This window comes from Pelodiscus sinensis, chromosome 12, assembly GCF_049634645.1.
Source record: "Pelodiscus sinensis isolate JC-2024 chromosome 12, ASM4963464v1, whole genome shotgun sequence".
Classification (NCBI taxonomy): domain Eukaryota; kingdom Metazoa; phylum Chordata; order Testudines; family Trionychidae; genus Pelodiscus; species Pelodiscus sinensis.
In genome coordinates this window covers 2971424-2988834 of record NC_134722.1, presented here as the reverse complement: position 1 = coordinate 2988834, position 17411 = coordinate 2971424, and the positions used below count along the sequence as shown (strand labels likewise).

General features: G+C 47.6%; 1 protein-coding gene across 9 annotated transcripts in view; it reads right to left on the bottom strand.

Moving 5' to 3' along the window:
- ANKRD11 (ankyrin repeat domain containing 11) overlaps positions 1 to 17411 on the bottom strand; it is a 248330-nt gene that overhangs the window by 18226 nt on the left and 212693 nt on the right. For 6 of the 9 annotated variants that reach the window (XR_012906623.1, XM_075939844.1, XM_075939840.1 and 3 more), the window contains one exon: positions 1019 to 1189. Coding sequence is in view for 8 of the 9 variants with exons in the window: in XM_075939844.1 (XP_075795959.1) it covers positions 1019 to 1189 (171 nt within the window). In the remaining variant the exon portion in view is untranslated. Of the gene's footprint in view, positions 1 to 1018; positions 1190 to 1724; positions 1822 to 2357; positions 2430 to 17411 lie in introns of those variants that run through there. The other 3 variants (XM_075939842.1, XM_075939843.1, XM_075939845.1) reach the window with 2 other exon arrangements.

The following is a 17411-nucleotide window of genomic DNA, read 5'->3' as shown; positions in this document are numbered from 1 at the left end:
TGCAAGGCAGAGGTAACCAATCCTCTGAACTAGATGTGGAGACAGAGGAAACCTTGGCTAGGTAGAATAGTCATAAATTGTAGGCTGTGCTGAAGCACAGACTGGAGAATGGCGTAGTAACCCCTGGACAGATTATAGACAATCCACCACAAAGTGTCTCTTCAGACCCAAGTCTGACTTTTGAGGAGAAGTGACACAGTAGCCGTCCCACGTACATGTGAGGGGCTAGCTGCCTTGGAAGGATAGTCCATACTTCTTGGGAAAAGCTCTGAATATTCTGAAATGCACTTACTAGAAAGTGATAGTGACATGAAACTAGATTCACATTAAGAATGACAGCAACAAAATACGAGGCCATTCTGCATATGAGACATAGAAGGATACGCATAGCAGGCCATACTGGCAACAGAAAGTACAGCATATTGTAATATTAATTCCACGTTAAAATCACTAACTACGCTGTAATTAAAATTACAATACACCATGATTTGCAGAGTCTAGTTCTTTTACATCAGGAGCATTTAAGAATCCCAAAAATACTCACGCTCCCCCGTTTACTCACAAAAACATTTAATTACTCAATCAACATACTAACTTAGCAGAAAACTTGGAGCTCTGATTTATGCTAGTGATCCCAGCAACTAATTGAGTTCTGAGATTTTTAGTGCTAACTAAAGAGCATCTAATGCCTTCTGCCCCTATCTGTCCAACATTATTGTATAATTTCAGAATGCAATAAAGGGGCATTTGTCTAAGCTGGGGCAGGGAGGGATAGCCTGCATGACGCGGTACTATGGGAAGATGGAATATCTGGCAGGAGTGAAGCATTTGCAACCCCTACATTTATTTCCAGCAGAAGAACTACGCTCCCAACTCTTCCTGATACACACTCTCAACCTTTTTATTCTGTGACTGTGGCTGCTGTTTACGGAGAAGCAGAAGCATTCCGAGTCCCATTACATTGGGCTCTGACACATCCTCCCATGCCTTCAAGCAGAAACACGCTTTCTGTTCTCACCTGGGCTATTTGCAGACTCTTCTGCTGTCATCTGCATAAGCAGGGCGACTTGCTGGCGCTCAGAGAGTGGGTACCCAGCCCTGATCCCCGAAAGCCCCATTCCAAACAGCAAGCCAGGCTTCCTAGTGGCAGGCTCCTTTTTAATCCTCTTCCGTTCTGGACCCTGCTTTTCTGTGAGGCAAGAGAGACAGAAAGGGAAGGGGAAGGTTTCATGCTGTGGACATTTCCACCCTGAAATGCACATTCATTTGTCAGACAAGTGCTAATAACAGCGCTCCCCATTCGTGTCAGTCTCCTTCGCATGGCTGATGTAAATGTAGAGCAACAACTATCATTTTACATTTAGATGATTAAGCCAGATAACTGTCTGATCATTCATGTTGGTACCTTACAGAGCACAATGAAGCCACTGGTGGGAAAAAACAGAGTTAGAAGCACTGGCGTTTGCCAGCACGCGCTCTTGGACAGATACCCTCATTCAGAACCATGACAAGCCATGGCTCTGAAGCACACACCTAGACAGACTGGAATAGCAGAGTGGGGGGTACCTTACCTTGGCATCACCTGCCTCGGGTCACTTTGCTGGCCGCCTGGCCGGTTCCTCACAGTATTCGTAATGCTTAGATTCTCTTCTCCCCCACCCTCCACACAGCAGCACAAGGGGGAGGGTGTAAACGCACACGGAGCCCAGCTGTCAGTACTGTACCTTCCATCTTGCTTCTAGGAACCTCCATTTCATGCCATGGTGCTTCGAGGAGCGTACCAGCCTTATACCACCACAGCATGGACTGAACTGGAGGCATCTAAAAGCAGCAACAGAAAGTGCTAACAAGACACACTGTAACAGCTCTGACATGTCGCCATCTCATCTCCTTCGGCTACAGCAGGGGATGTATTCCTCGTCGGAATCGTTCCAATCCCCATGTGGACACGGTGCGTGCCGGGCGCCCTCCTGCCAGCATCACAGCAGACTGTCCGTCTGCCCGGGGGACTTTCCATTCACAGCATTGCCCTAGATCACCTCTGTAGCCAGCGGAGTCCCTTCCCATGCCTACCTCTGGGAAGCCAACAAGCTGGGAGAGGGGAACTTTTAAGAACAGGTTTCTGGTCCCAGTAACTAACTGGTCTGACTGCAGACAACTCCTGCTGGAGGAGTGAGGGTGCTGCCCAGAGCCAATGTTTGTTTGTGGCCTACAATGTGTGCACAGCCAATGGTGCAAGGACAAGGCTAAATCCAGGCCTCTCCCCGCATCCCCCATCACCGCTCTCACCAGCAAGCATTACATCCTAGAGAGAACTAAACCCTGCCACGTATTACGAGATTTGGTATTTCACTCACTCTTTTCAGCTCACACGGACGCTGCCTCTCTGAATATACAGCTTCCCTCCAGCAGTTCTCTGATTTTCCCTTCGCAAGCACTGATTTTTTTCACATACAGCCAGAATTAACACTTACGCCTGTTCATTTCCCCGCCCCGTACCGACACTTCTGTTAGCAGTCTGACTGTGCGCTCTCTGTTGGTCCTGTAGAGCAGTATGCAACACACAGAGTCCCTCAGATGGAGAGGTGGGGTTTGAGTTTATGATCTCAATGTGATAGCTTAAGAATAAAAATTAGATTTGCCTGGCTGAAATGCCCCAGTTGATTTTGTTTGCTTTCTGTCAAAAATAATAATAATACAAAAAGTAGCAATGGAAAGAGACATCAATTCCATGGAGATAAATACTAAAATAAACTGCCACAAAACCAAAATATAAACTCCAACACTGTCCTTGAGCCACAGTGGAAGAACACAAACAACAACAACAAACAACCAAGCAAACAAAAAACAAGGGGGAGAGGAGAAGACAGGGACTCTCCATAGACATAGGAACAATTAGCATACTTCAGTGCTTTTAAACAGATAAGAAGTGGAGTACATGTATAATGTAAGCCAAACTGCTAAAGACCAATAAAGGGCCATTTATAGACAAAGCAGATAAAACCCAGCAAATATCTGGCAGATGCAGACAAACTGTTCCCACAGCTGTATCCTCACAAACTGTCCTCAAATGTTATGCTGAATTCATGCTAGTGAGATTCTACTTCAGAAATCTGAGCATTGAAGAAGTGCTTAGTTGCAGTGCCATCTTGAAATAAAAATGTAAAGCCCCTGATGAATTGCCCACAGCTCTGCTGGTTAAATAGCACATGCACTGCTTAACTGACCGTACTCACTTCTCAATGGAGCAACATTTCTTCCAATTTTGACACACAAGATAAAGCGAGGTGGAAAAGTCTGTTTAACTAAGGAAATACCCTTCTTAACCCCTGCAGCTGGCTGGACAGTGATACCCTGCGAGTCAGTGTTAGCTGAGGATTCCTGCGAGCAAGTGTAGTGAAAGCTGAAAAGGGGGGGGCTCTAAGACAGCAAGTCTGGAAAGATCCTATTCCACAAGGATAGGAACCACCCTTCACATCTACCTCGGCACATTTACTTACATTCAATGTTACATACTTTCAGCTTTCATCCTGTAGCAGCTCTCTGACACCTGACACCCACGAAGCCATCTAGTACGAGACTGTCCTCCCACTCGACATGAGAAGGTTACTCATCTTTTGCAGTAACTGAGGTTCTTTGAGATGTCTCCCACTGTGGCTGCTCCACTCCAGATAATGGTGCATCCCTGCACCTTCAAGTTTTGCAGCAGCGCCTGCATGAGTCACACACGTGGAGTGGGATGGAAGAGGAAAACCTGGGGTGGTGGTGGGAAGGGACAGGGCTTGGGGGATGGGAATGGACAACCTTCCAACCCCCTCCCGCCCCCGGCCTGCCAGGACTCCTGGGCTGGATTGCACAATTGCTCCAGCCAAGGCTGGCTCATTGACTGGGAGTTTATCAGAATGACGCTGGCGTTGTTGACCTTTATTTTCTGTACTACTCCGGAGAGTGGTGCTATTAGGGGGAATGCAGAGAGCAGGTTTGTGTTCCCACTGGTCAGGAATACGTCCCCCACCAACTGCTCTGGAGTCGAACATCGGACACTTGGTGTTGCACGCAGTCGTGAATAGATCTATTTGTGGGGAACATCCCTTCCAGAATACGCATTCCAGTATCGCCCTGTTTAATTCTCTTTGTGGTTGCAGGGAACGCATCTGCAGAGTTCGTCTGCTGATTGTGCTGTCATCCAGGCAGACAGAAGCTGAGATACAGATATTGTGTCAGATGCGCCAATTCCAGAGTCCCACATTCTTGGTACACAGGAAATGGGATCAGGCTGCTCCTGGCTTGTTATGGAAAACATGCAAGTGATGTTGTGGGTCATTATTTCTATGTTTTGATTTCTTATGAATGGCAGGAAGCGGAGGCAGGCACTGGCCAGCACAGAGTTCTAGCAGGTTTGTGTAGCCTTGTCTAAGCTGTAGACCATAATCCTTGAGCAGTGAGATGTTGTCTGGGTGCTCCCCACCCAATGAAGGAGACATCTGTCGGGATCATCTGATGGAAAATGTTTAACCTGTGTTTGATGAGAAATATGCATGCTGTCCCATGGTCCAACAACTGCAGGGTGCTGGCCTATGGGCTGTTCCATACTGTGAAGATGAGGGTCTTGATCCCATCAAACTTGTCTTGTAGAAACAACACCTTTGCTGGCCTTGAGTCAAGGTAAGCACCAATACATTCCAGCTGTTGAGTCGATGCTTTGGTTGATTTCTTTGTGCTTGCTTGTATTCAGACAATCTGTTGTCACTTGGGTAGAGCAAATGGCATCTGATGAACTGTGTGACTTCAAGAGACAGTTATCCGGGTAAGGAAATAATATTACGTCTTGTTTTCAGAAGAGTGCTTTTGTGACCATGAGGAGCTTTGAGAGAACACAAGGTGCTACTGACAAGCTGAAACTGCCAGTGGTCTCTGTCCAAAGTAGACCTTAGAAAACACCTGTGGACAGGCTGTCTCATAACATGGAAATGAGCATCCTACAGGTTGAGAGCTGAAAACTGGTCCTCCTAATCCAGCAATGTTGTGGATGTGTGAAGTAATGAACAATTACTGTTGTGAAGGTGACCATCATGAACCTTTGTTTTCTCACAACCGTGTTCAGTCGCCCGAGGTTGGCGATAGGTTGCCACCCCACCCAGGAACAAGCTGCACTACCCCTATGTGGAGGATGATCTGCCTTTTGGTGTAGCAAATGTTTGAGAGAGGGGTCCCTGAAGAGGGATGAGGATGTGGGGGTAGGGTGTAAAGGCAGGTAAGGAATGATATAGCCCATCTGGATGACTTCAAGGGCCAATTTGTCTGTGGTGAGGCCTGCTCATTTCAAACAGAATGGGAGCAAGTGATCTCCAAATAACTGGGTGGATTGGGTAAGCATTGGAACATGGGAGAGGCCTTCCAGATCTTCACCCAGGCTTTTACATTTGTTTATTAGAGAAAGTGGGTTGATATGTGGCTGGTGGGTGAGGGTGTCATTGTTGCGGTCTGTCATTGTTAGTGTTGTTCGTAAGGTCTCTCTGGTGTTGCTGTCTGTCTGTCATCTACTCTTCTTATATGGTTGATACTTGTATTGTCTCCTCCTGGAGGCAGGTGTGTGAATGCCAAAGGACCGGAGAGTGGCTGGCAAATCCTTCACTGTGTACAGTTGTCATTGGTTTTGGAGGTGACTGATTTTTCCTCTGTCGAAAGGGAGATCTGTATTTTGTATCTCTCATGGGAATGCTGAGGAGTTAAACCATGAGGCTTGTCACATGACAACAGCTGTAGTGATTAACCTGGCAGCCATGCCAGCAGCATTTAGTGAGGCCTGTAAAGCCTGGCGTGCCATCATTTGTCTTTCAGAGACCAGAGATTTGAATTGTTGCTTCTTTTCCTCTAGAATCTCATTACAAATGTCATAAATTGGCATAGTTCCTGTGGTCATCTTTGCAGGTAGTGCCACATAATTTGCCACTCTAAATTGGTGAAGAGTATACTTTGCAGCCAAAAGGGTCTGACCTCTTACACCCTGCAGTGAAAGAGGCGGATCGAAAGTGCTGTTTGCCTCTTTGGTTTGCTGTTTCCCCCTAACCGTGCTGGCTGTACAAAGAGAAATTTTGATCCCTTTGAGGAAATGTAATATTTTCTGTCTTCCCTTCTGCAGGAGTTTGCCACATGGTCTTGGGGCAGATTCCATGCTTGCCCCATTGATTAGCAATGCTTCTTAGAGGAGGAAGATGTCTGCAAGATATCTGTGAAGCCATTTTGAGTTTCCAGCACTTCCTCCAGAGCAATTTTAAGCCTGCTAGACACTCTTTGGAATAAGTCTTGGTCAGTTATTATAGTTATTTATAGTGGTGGCCAAGACATAATTGTCTCATCCGATGAGGATGAATTAGCAAGGTGTCGTGAGCCGTATCCTCTGCCATGGGGTCCTTCCATGTCTCAGTTGCTACAGACTCAAAAGGGGGAGGATCCGTGTCTTTCCTGTGTGGGCTGAGGCACCTGCTGTTCAGTGTTACTGAATGTACCTTTAACCTCTTCATCTTCATCATTGAAAACTGACCCTACTGGAGATAGCTGTCTGCAACACTGCTGGCCCTGGTGAGACACCGGTGCCTAAGAAAGCAGGCGTTGGGATCGAGGAGCCCAAGAAATCCTTGTGAAGCAGGAAAAGGCTCGGTGCCCAGAGTCTCAGTGCTGCAGAGCAAGGTGCTGATGGCACTGGAGATGTGGTGTGCTGAGTAGTGTGCAGTTTGTGTTGGTGCTGACACGCTAGCAGCATCAGACTGCGGTGCAAAGATGGGAGCAGTTTCTCGTGCTGTCTCCTTGAGACCTGCCCACGGTGCTGTGGCAGAGGCAAGCGGTTTGGAGCCTTTTGACTTGGCACTGGGATGCTAGATTCCAGTGGTGACACCTCACGGACAGTGCCGGAGGTGCCATGCTGTGGTGTGGCCAGCACCAATGACAGCAACTGATCAGCGCCAGTCTTGTGTTTGCATGCTCTCTCTGAGATGAGGAAGGTAATGGTTTTTGCTGGGTTTTTTTGGTCTTAGGCAACCTAGGCAGTGATGGTACCAGTGACCTCTGCTGGGAAGAAGTTTCTTAGCCTGAATCGGAGGCTGGTCCTAAGGACTTCATCAAGGTGAATTTCAGGTCTCAGATCTCTAGCCCTTTGTGCCCGAGCCTCCAGCTCGTCAGAGTGGGCACTGGGGAAGGAGAGATTCCCGAAGCAACAAATTCAGTGAGTGTGCCAGGCAACATCTTTCCGTATGTCGGGCATCTTTTAAATCCTGGTGAAGGAGGCATTTGCCTAGCCTAACACTAACCGTACTAAAGAATGGAAAATTATTTTCTTTTTAACAACAGACATAATTCTAATAGCGGAACAGTAACTTGTCGAAACTATCCGAACTCACTCATTTATGCAAGCTCTACTATTTGAAACAAGGGTTTCGATGGGACTGCTGAGTTCTGTCTCAGTCCAGGGCCAGCTGAGAGGGAATCGAAGTCAGGGTCATGAGTGTGCTAGTTGAAGCACCAATGGTGCACAAGGCAGGTGTGATGTGTGCCTCACCTGCATGGGAACTGCTGCAAAACTCTCTAAGGCGCAAAGGCACAAGGAAGCACCACGGCCTGGAATGAAGCATCCACAAGGACAGCTCTCAAAGAAGCATCAGTAGTTTTAAAGCAGGCTTCTCAACCCACATGCCATTGTAAGATGCATCCACTTGTACCCACGTGGCCCTGAGGATGTCACATGGCTGGCGGATGTGTCTTGATTAGAGATGTTTAACCTGTAAACCACTTACACAGGATTCCCCAGGCTGCTCTGGCCAGGCTAGCTGCATTGTGGTGCGGGTATGGGGCTGCTCCAGCCAGACCAGGCCCCCCACGCTGTGGGCGAGTGAGGAACTGCTCCCGCCTGGCTGAGCTGCTGGTTAACTGGTAACCCCTAAGACGCTTACCAGTTACTGCTCCCTAGTCCTGATTAGACTGAAAGTGGCCCGCAGACTGCAGGTTGAGAATGGCTGTTTAACCAACTGGATACTGCCTTTCGTATAAATCAGTTACCTAATCCACAAAACGTTTACACAACAGGAAGGAAATGTGTAGTTTCAAAACCCATTCTACTTTGCTTAAAACATGTATTGCATACCACGCTTGAGAATCCCCAGCAAGCTTCATGATGGTTGTTAAAATTCTTGAAAACAGGGTTACTAACCAGTAAGTCACGGGTCAGCAACCTTTCTGAAGTAGCGTGCCAAGATTTAACCCTCCTGCCCTGGGCCGTACTGCTCTCCTGGGAGGAAGGGGGCTCTCTTCACCATGCACCCTGTGGACCACCTGGCTCAATGCAAACCTTTCCATGGACCACCAGTTGCTAATGGAAACTCATGGTGAATTACACCTGAGCCATTTTGCTAGTGCTGCAGCTGGGGAGAACGCTTTAATTTACATTTTTAAATAGATGAAGCATTTTAACTCTCATGTTAGTTTATCAAAATTCATTTTCAATAAAGTAAAATATGAATTTATGTCCAACAGAGAAGGTTTCAATGTTTTCGTTATTTATGCAGGTGTGGGGAACCTTTTTGGGTTTGAGGGTCACTGATTCACAGCAAAATAAGCTGGAGACCACACAAGTGAGAAGCAAAATATTTCCTCAACCCCGCCCCCCCCAACCCTCACTGCTGTGGTCCCCGGCTGACACACCTCACTCTTCTGGTGCTACAGCCCCATGGGGTGAGCGGAAGAGAAGGGAGAGGGAGGACTTAGGTTCGGGGTTTCCCATCAGCCAGATTTACTTTTCTGGGGTTCCGGAGTTAGTGGATTTTGTGAACCCCTTTAGGCTCTGGGGTGGGGACAAAAAGGAGGGGTTTAGTGTGTGGGATAGGGCTGCCAACTGGTGGAATAGGGATGGGGATGCAGGATCGAGGCAGGAGATGGAATGTAGGACTGGGTGAGATTTGGGCGGGTGGTAGCGTACAGGAGCAGGCTGGGAGTAGGGCGTCTGGCCAAGGAGCAGGAGCAGCCATGTTGTCTGGCCAGGAGGAGTGGTGGTGGTGGATGAGTGAACAGGTGGGGGACTGAGCACGAGGGAGTGGGGCGGGGGCACTTACTTGTTTTTGTGTCTCATGGCAGGCTCAGTGCAGCAGCCGCTGGCACAGGGGGCAGCTGAGCAGGGGTCGCCCTGCACCTCGCCCACTCCCTCGGGGCTGCTGATGGCCAGGGTGGCGGGCGCAGCACCTTCTTGTGCAGGCTGTGAGCCAGGCTATTGGCCAGCTCCCGCAGGGCCTTGGGCCGCAGATGGACCACCTCTGAGAGCACAGCTACTGTGCGTGCAACCTAACCTACTGACAGGGAAGGGCACCAGCAGCAGGTTAGGCTGTGTGCCCCACAAAATCGGCTCACATGCCAGAGGTTGCTGACCCTGGATCAAGTGGTCTGCAATACTGTGTAAGAGACCGGGGTTCAATTCCCAGGTGCACAATAAACAGACCAGAAAAGACTGGCAGTATTACAGTGTCCTGCCCAGTCCTGCTAGGCTTCAAGGCCAGAGCTGAAGATGCAGAATCCTGAAGCAGAGTTAAGAGCAGGAAGTGGGAGTCAGCGTGAGACTCGCCCATAGCGGTATGCAATACCTGTGTCAAACATTTACTAGGGCATTAGATTATCAAAAAGCCGGCCATTACGAGGACCCAGGCCAGCATTCCAACGTGCCCAGAGAGCAGCGCCAAGCCTGGGCACTCACGAGACTACACTGCTATTCAGCCTTCCCTGCACAGCTCGGACAAATGCACGTCTCTCCTACCTTGCCACAGCCTGGGCTCCCGAGGAGACCTCCATATTTAACTCTTCCTAACTCTTCTGCAGCTTTTGGACAGCAACAACATTCACGTCCCGCTAGCGTGAGATCCCAAAACTGTCCATCCGCATGAGTTCAGGCCTCCCGCGTATATGAAAAGCTAGTTCTTTAACCCATCATGTTACATCATGTCCATCTGTTTATCTTGCTCATTTTTTAAAGGATACTGTTAACTTAATGTAGTCAATTTCCAAAAGTGAGTTACAAGCAGTTTCTCTTGGAAGTCTCTCCCACATTCCTTTGCTGATTTTTGTGGTTTTACAATCGCCTTTTCCTGTCTGTAAAGTCTGATTCTCTGTCCGCTATTGTTGTATAAAACCAGTCACAAAAACAACAGGGCAAACTGATTGGCCAGTTAACCTGTACAGGGGAATGAGTGAAAATGACTATGTACATAAAGCAAATAAGCTGGAAGAATACAGAGATATTTTCTTTCTAATCTTTTTTTTCAGTTCCTGCCATATTAAGTGACCCTTACAACAGCCGGAGAACAAAAATGTGATTTGTATGATGGCATGTCCCTTTAAATTAAGAATTTGTCACACTGTACCTGAACCAAACATGAATGTCTTTGACAGTCCCAAACAGCCAAATGTTCCTCCCTCATGCTGTGCTGAGAGATATAAATCAATCAGAAATTGAGATGTTTCTCTTATTTTTAACATTGCTACACTGAGTAAGATAACACACATCCACAATCACGGAGTGTCAAAAACAAGTTAATGAATAAACGGATTCACAGCAAATGAATATGAAACATTTGTAGTGGAGGAAGAGTGGACCACCTGTCTTGCACTCACCACACAGTTTATAACGTTTGTTTGCAGCCCGTGGGTGGGAGCCAACACAAAAAAGGAGTCCACGTAATGGTCTTCTGTTGAGATGTGTGTTAGTAGTTACATTCCTGGACTGTCATTGCTCATTAAAAGTGACATATGGGTGGAAATTGGGTAACTATTGCATTTTATTAATATCAGCAGAACTGACTTAAATGGGGCCTGTGTGTTGTGTAGTCTTGCCTTAATCTTTGTATTCATGCCCGTCAGTGTAAAAGAAGCTATTTGCATATATTTGCATGTAGATGCAACCACCCTTAAGTTGCGGCCCTCGGCATGTGCTGTAAGTATCACTGTGGCCCTTGGGGCTTCCAAAGTTGAGTAGCCCTGGTTTACAAGATCAGATTTAAATACAAAATCAAGTGTGCAATGTCTCTGCTTTCTAACCAGACTATGTTCTGATACTGGCAAACCACTGATTTCTCCATGTGAAAGCATAACAGCTACATTCTGATCCACTCAAACACAAAGGAGACCATTGAATCACTAATGCTGTGCATGCCAGTGCACTTCTGGTGGTGGTGGTGATCCAAGAATAACCTTGGTTACATAACACGATTCTCTTTAATGCAGCCCAAGACAAATTAGATTGTTGACCTGGAGTGTAACAAGGGATTCTGGAAATAGAAAATGTTGAAAAACAAAGGCTTTTGGATGATAAATTATTACTAAAATGGCCTTGCTAACCCTGAGGCTTGGCATGTTCCAGGTGCAAAGTCTGCTACTAGCAAGGGATGCACTGGAAACCTCTGTTGCAAAAACGATTAACGTTAGAATTAGACTGCAAACAGTAACTAGGAGATAACAGGTTAGGCCTTTCACACCAGCCTGGAAACAGCTGCAAACAAATCAATTACATCATTTCCAGCCTGTTCGGATTCTGACTATCAGGCCATACTAAAGCACTGAAATCCACAAAGCAAAACAATTATTAATACCATCATCGCTCTTCAATACCTCCCACTGGGCCTCCCATCACATTTGCTCTTTAAGAGAATGATGCACCTTGCAAATAGATGAAGTTTGTGGTTTAAGTGCTGCTCATTATTAAGCAGACCACAGTGTCTGGAAGGGGAAGCGTTGGAAAGGAATCTGAATTCACATGTAAGGAACCTGTTTTCCAGCCTGGTGTCTCTGGAGTGACAGCTTAATCAGTAAGATGAGCTGCAGAAGATTTGAGTGGTTAAAATGTCAGCTGAATGGATAGTTATATCGCTTCCTTATGGAATCAACTTCCTAGACCTGGACTGAAGAAGCAAAGTAAATCAGATCCACTCAGTGATTACACAGACAACTACTCTCTTCAAGGATTACAGACTGTTGAGGACTTCCCAGGAAAATGCAAGCCTGGACCCTAACAAGCTGGTGTGGTCATCTATCAGAAGATTTGGTGAACACACACCTGGCTTCTAAATTTTTAAGAGGACATTATAAAGTTGTGTAGATTATGCAAAATTCTGTGATGCAATTCTTCAAAGTTTCAATAGAAGCTAGAGGATTCTGCGTCTGCAGTTTCTGTGCCTAGATAGTTCTGTGATGGCGATGTTATAAATGACCTTGTTCTGTGTCGGGCATGCCTACCTGACCCAAGAACTGAGAAATTTCTCATGTTGTGTAGATTTCTAAACCTTTATTCTTTCCGACAACATTTTCAAGTGTTTTGGTTGGGTTTTTTAGTGGAGAGCTCTGTTCTGAACACCCTAGAAACTGGAGTGGTCCATTTGGTATGCCAAGAATAGGAGAAAAGCCATGCAGCTGTGGTGTAAAAGTCTTCTGTGCCAACAACCCTCCACCTTGACGAAGATGGACAAATTCCCAGAAGCTGAGGTCCCCTTAACCCTGCACTCTCCTGAATTCACCAACAGCATATACACTTCTAGGGCTTTTTGTAAGAGGAACACCTGAAACCCACCACTCAATTCACACAAACTGCTCAGCAGCAGACACTGACACCTTCATGTGGGCTTAGTTTCTGCTGGCCCAGGGAAGAGGAGACCCAGGCTGGGAACTGAGCCTGCCCCTCCTCAAGCATCAACTACAGGGTCACTAACTTTGCATTTGAAAACTATCACATCAAGTATGACACGAAAGGCCGAAGTGGTTCTGGATTGGAGTCGCTGAATTGTCTAGTGACTCCAGCTGGTGAGACAGAGACCATGTTATATTTTTAAGTAAGAAAAATATTCCTGATAAAGATTCTATCTTTGCTCACATTGCATTCTCTTTTCATTCAGCATGGACTGCAAAGTGCAAGGGCTTTTACAAATAAACATGGCCTAACTGCACTGCAGCCTAGAAACACAGCAACTGCCATATTGGATCTGACCAACAGCATCTTGCTTGAGGCTGGGCCACACTTGAAGCCTCCAACTAAGGCATAAACGCTCTGCCTTAAATTATTCATTTTATTGTTCATTCATTGAATCCTACCATTGGTTTATGCACTGAAACGCTAGATAGGGATGTAAAATCCAGGTTAATCAGTTAACAGGTTAAACCTTAGGTTTAACTTGTTAACCAATTAAGTGGGCTGCTGCTGACCCCCCCCCCCCCCACATGTGGGTAACCGGTTACCTGTTCACATCTCTAACTAACAGGCCTCCTATTACCTTAGTGTGTAACTGCAGACACCATCTCTGTACTTACAGTATTGCCCTTTCATGAATCATGAGCTATTTACTTTCATCGCAGCCTGTGGTAACTAGCACCATAGCTTGGTTATACATTACAGATCTCTTTGGATCAGTTTTCAGTTTGGTGCCAATTTATTTTATTGTGTCTTGGCCCGTGCATTATGGCTTAGAGCAGGCATGTCCAAAGTCCGGCCCGCGGGCCAATTGCGGCCCGTGTTCCGATTTAATACGGCCCCCGCTTCCTCCCCCTCTCCTGGCTCCCCGGCGCTCTTTTGAACTGGCGTGCCCAGCACGCCGCTTCCGGCCGTGCCGCCGCCGCCCATGGCCTCCGCGGTCCTAGAGCCTGCCCATTAGGGCATGTCCGCAGCCCCGCTCCCCCGCTCGGCTGCGGGTTCGCCCTGCCCCCAGGCCGCCGTGAGGACGGCATGCCCTGCGCTCTCCGCCCGCCTCTGACCCTGCGGGCCCTCCGCCTTGGGGATAAGAGTGCGGGGACGGCCCTCACGCATGTTCACTTCTTCAAATCTGGCCCTCTTTGAAAAAAGTTTGGACACCCCTGGCTTAGAGTATACAGGAGACTGGCTGTGGCACTGGGCTCCTCTGCCAGTCGGGTATAAAAACCTCTGTCCTAGTTTTCTTTTTCAAAATAAAGAGTCCGGTACGGGGAGCCTTGCTCCTGATGCCTCTGTTCATGTATCCCTCTCACCTGCACCTTTTCTATTTCTGGTGGATCTCTCTGGAGGGGCTGTGCTGGACAGGATCCCAGGGGAGGCTGTACCATGGTCTGCAAGGTGATGGTTTATTTAATTTTACTTTTTTATTAGAGAGTCTAATTGGTATGATAGTGGATTCACAAACTCCATAAATGTGCAAAACACAGACAGGCCATTTGATGGAGTTCAAGGCCTTACATACCCCCAAGAAGAGCAAAAATAAATGAGACAGCCTTAGCATTCTTGTAAAACAAGAGTCTGCATGCAGCTGGTTCTGCAGTTCCAACATCAACATTTCCACGGGGGTGACAAGTCTGACCTGCTTCCACAAAAAGCTACCAGTGGGGAGGAGAGAGGTACTTTTCGGCCATGACTGTGCACTGAGAAAGTATCTGAATGGATCCAACAAATGCCCCTCACTCTTTCTTTGAGCTGTTACTACCGTTTCAGAAGCCAGCACGGGTGAAGGATGAACATAGTTCTGTCTAGTGCTCTTGCACAATCTGTGCGCTTGTTTGCGATCATTTTGCCCTACCTCCAATAGGTCCTTCGCCTTGATTTAGCCGAAAGTTCATGCTGTCAGCAAAATATCCTCTTTCTCTATTCTCCCTCTCTTCTGAGTCACTGTTAAATAGACCGAATGCTGCTCTTAGCACTCACCACTAGGGTGCACTAAACAACCTTTACTGGGCATTTTCTTCTCCTCCTTCACATACACAGCAGGCCTTTTGGCATATAGGGGTGGCAGTGCAGCTTCTTCAAAACCAACTACCTTCACATCATCCACGTGAAAAGCTTCTTCCCACCCTCCTTTTCACAAGTGGAGAAGCGTTGGTGCTTGTTGACTGTTCTGCTATCATGGACTGGTTCCCTGGCAGAAAGTTCTGGTTTTCAAAAATGGCTGTTCCAGATCAAGGCGTCTCTCCCATTATAACAAACTCCACATTTTACAGCAGGGTGGGCAGTAATTTTTTGCTGGGAGCCACTTCAGAAATTTGTGAAGTGGCCCCAGGCTGCAAAGGAAGGGGCTGGGCCTCATGTGGAAGGGTAGGGCCAGAATTCTTCCCTGCTTTTCCACCCAGAGACCATGATTGATCAGGCTGTGGGGGAGCATGTGAAGTCATCCCTTCCCCACCCCCCCCAATCCCTCTAGGTGCCCATGCTCCGGCGGTGGGAGGAGACTTCTTGAGCTTCCCCTTCTGCCTCCAGGCCAATCAGGGTTTGGGGGTGGGGAAGCATGTCTCCTCCCGCCCTGCCAGGAGCCCATGGAGCTTCTAAGCATCGCATGCTCATGGCAGGGTGGAAGAAACTTTGTGTGCTTTCCCCGCTCCCAGGTCCTGATTGGCCTGGGGGTGGGGGAACAGCAGGGCCTCTGTGGGCCAGATCAACCCGCTCTGCAGACCGGATCCTGAGGCCCTTTTGACCACCCCCATTTTAGGTGCAAACTCAGGAAATGTGCTGAAAGAGGATTCCACTTCAATTAAACTAAAATCACATCACTTGCCCTGACAGCAGTGACAAAGCTTAGGCTCAAATCAGACCATTTAAAAGTGGATGGCTTAAAATAAAATTAAAAATAAACAACCCAATAAAAAGAGCTGGCCTAGACAGAGCCGTGAGCTAAGGCGACTAAGCAGTTTATTCTCCCTTAGCTCATTCCCACTGCTCAAGTGCCCTGAAGCAGCTGCCTCTCTCAAGGGACAGATATTTTCACATCAGCCCTTGGCCTCCAAGATGAACATACCCCACTGCAGCATGGCCAGTAATATATCATCAAGGCACGTGGCTCAAAGAGCCACCGCAGCAGACAAGTCCCCTTCCATGACTTGCAGGCTCTGCATTTTGTATCTCATTGGCCTCCTCAGCTGTAATTCGAACGCAGACGCAACAAATTGCATTTCACCTGGAAATATCAGTGTTGTAAGAAATTAGGATCGGTCTGCTCAGCATGCTGTGTTACGCATGGTAGATACCATCTGTATCCCTTAGGTACAGTACCATGGTCCATCTGTGTTGCCATGGGCATAAGAGAGGGCAGTGATGGGGTCATACTGCGTGACAACAGCTCTGTGCCACAGACAACCAAGGCAATGTGTAAGTGCAGTAGGTCTTCAAGGGCTAGTCTGGGGAACGTATGCAAAGCAGTTTATAATTAGAACAGGAATGCTTTCGTTAATATTACTCGGCTGTTTCTGGGCTGTCAGAATGAGCCCACAATTCGCAAAAATGCTTGCAAAGTTTGACTGAAAATGCTTAAATTCTTACTAACTCTGCAATGGCAGAAATCTCCTCCTCCACAGAACACTTACCATTAAAAGCGTGCGATCGACAAGGATAAAAATAGCTCGAGAAGTGACTGCTGCGCTCTTGCTTTCACTTGCTGCAGTAAGACAGACGGGTTTGATGTAGGTAACTGCACTACTTGTGGATGCTGTGCTTGCATCCTTCGCGGCAAGAAATCCTCTGGTGATTAAAGCACAAGTCTGGCAGCTGGGAGACTTAGGATTTATCACCATGTCGGTTGTGCTCACCTGTTGTGTGACCATGGCAAAGTCACCTCACCGTTCTGTGCCTCAGTTTCCCCAACCATCAAAGGAGGATATCCCATCCCAGAGTGTTCAAGCTTATTCATTAATGTCTGTAGTGGACAGTGAGGAAAGGTAGTAAAGAAATGCACAGTGTTATGATCAGATAGTCAGCTGCTGATTGCAACACAGAGGCTCATCTGTGCTTTTTAAGTATTTGAGGGGGAAGTATAGGAAACAGGCCACAGGTTGCATTTCCTGTGCTGATTGCATCAGAAGAAGGGTGGGGATTTTGCTAGAGTTGATGTCATTCAGGCTTGAGAGCCCTGAGCTGGATCCCCAGCACAAGCAGAGCTACAACTGAACACATTGGTTTTATTACAGGGTGGTCAAACTTACTGATCCTCCGAGCCAAATATGACAATCTTTAGACGCTGGAGGGCCAGGCGTACCTCCCAGGGCAAGGAGCTCCTAGCTGAAGCCCCGAGCCTTGGCAGGCACCTCCCATGGGGCAGAAGGTCCTAGCACAGTGATCTCCCAGCTTTTTAACCACAAGATCACTTTTTCAATTTAAATGCAATATAAGATCTACCTTAAACCCAAATACTCTTGCCCCGCTTCCTTCACACCCCTTCTCTGAGGCCCCACCCCTGCTCCAAGGCCTCATCATGCTCACTCCATCCTCCTTCCTCTCCCATCCTCACTCACTTTCACCAGGCTGGGCTAGGCATTTGGGGTGCAGGCTCTCGTGTGGGGCCAAGGAGTTGAGGGTGGGAGGGGCTCTGGGCTTAGGCCAGAGTGGGGGATTGGGGTCCAGGAGATTGCAAAGAGAAGGAGTCTGGGTGCAGGGAGACTCACAT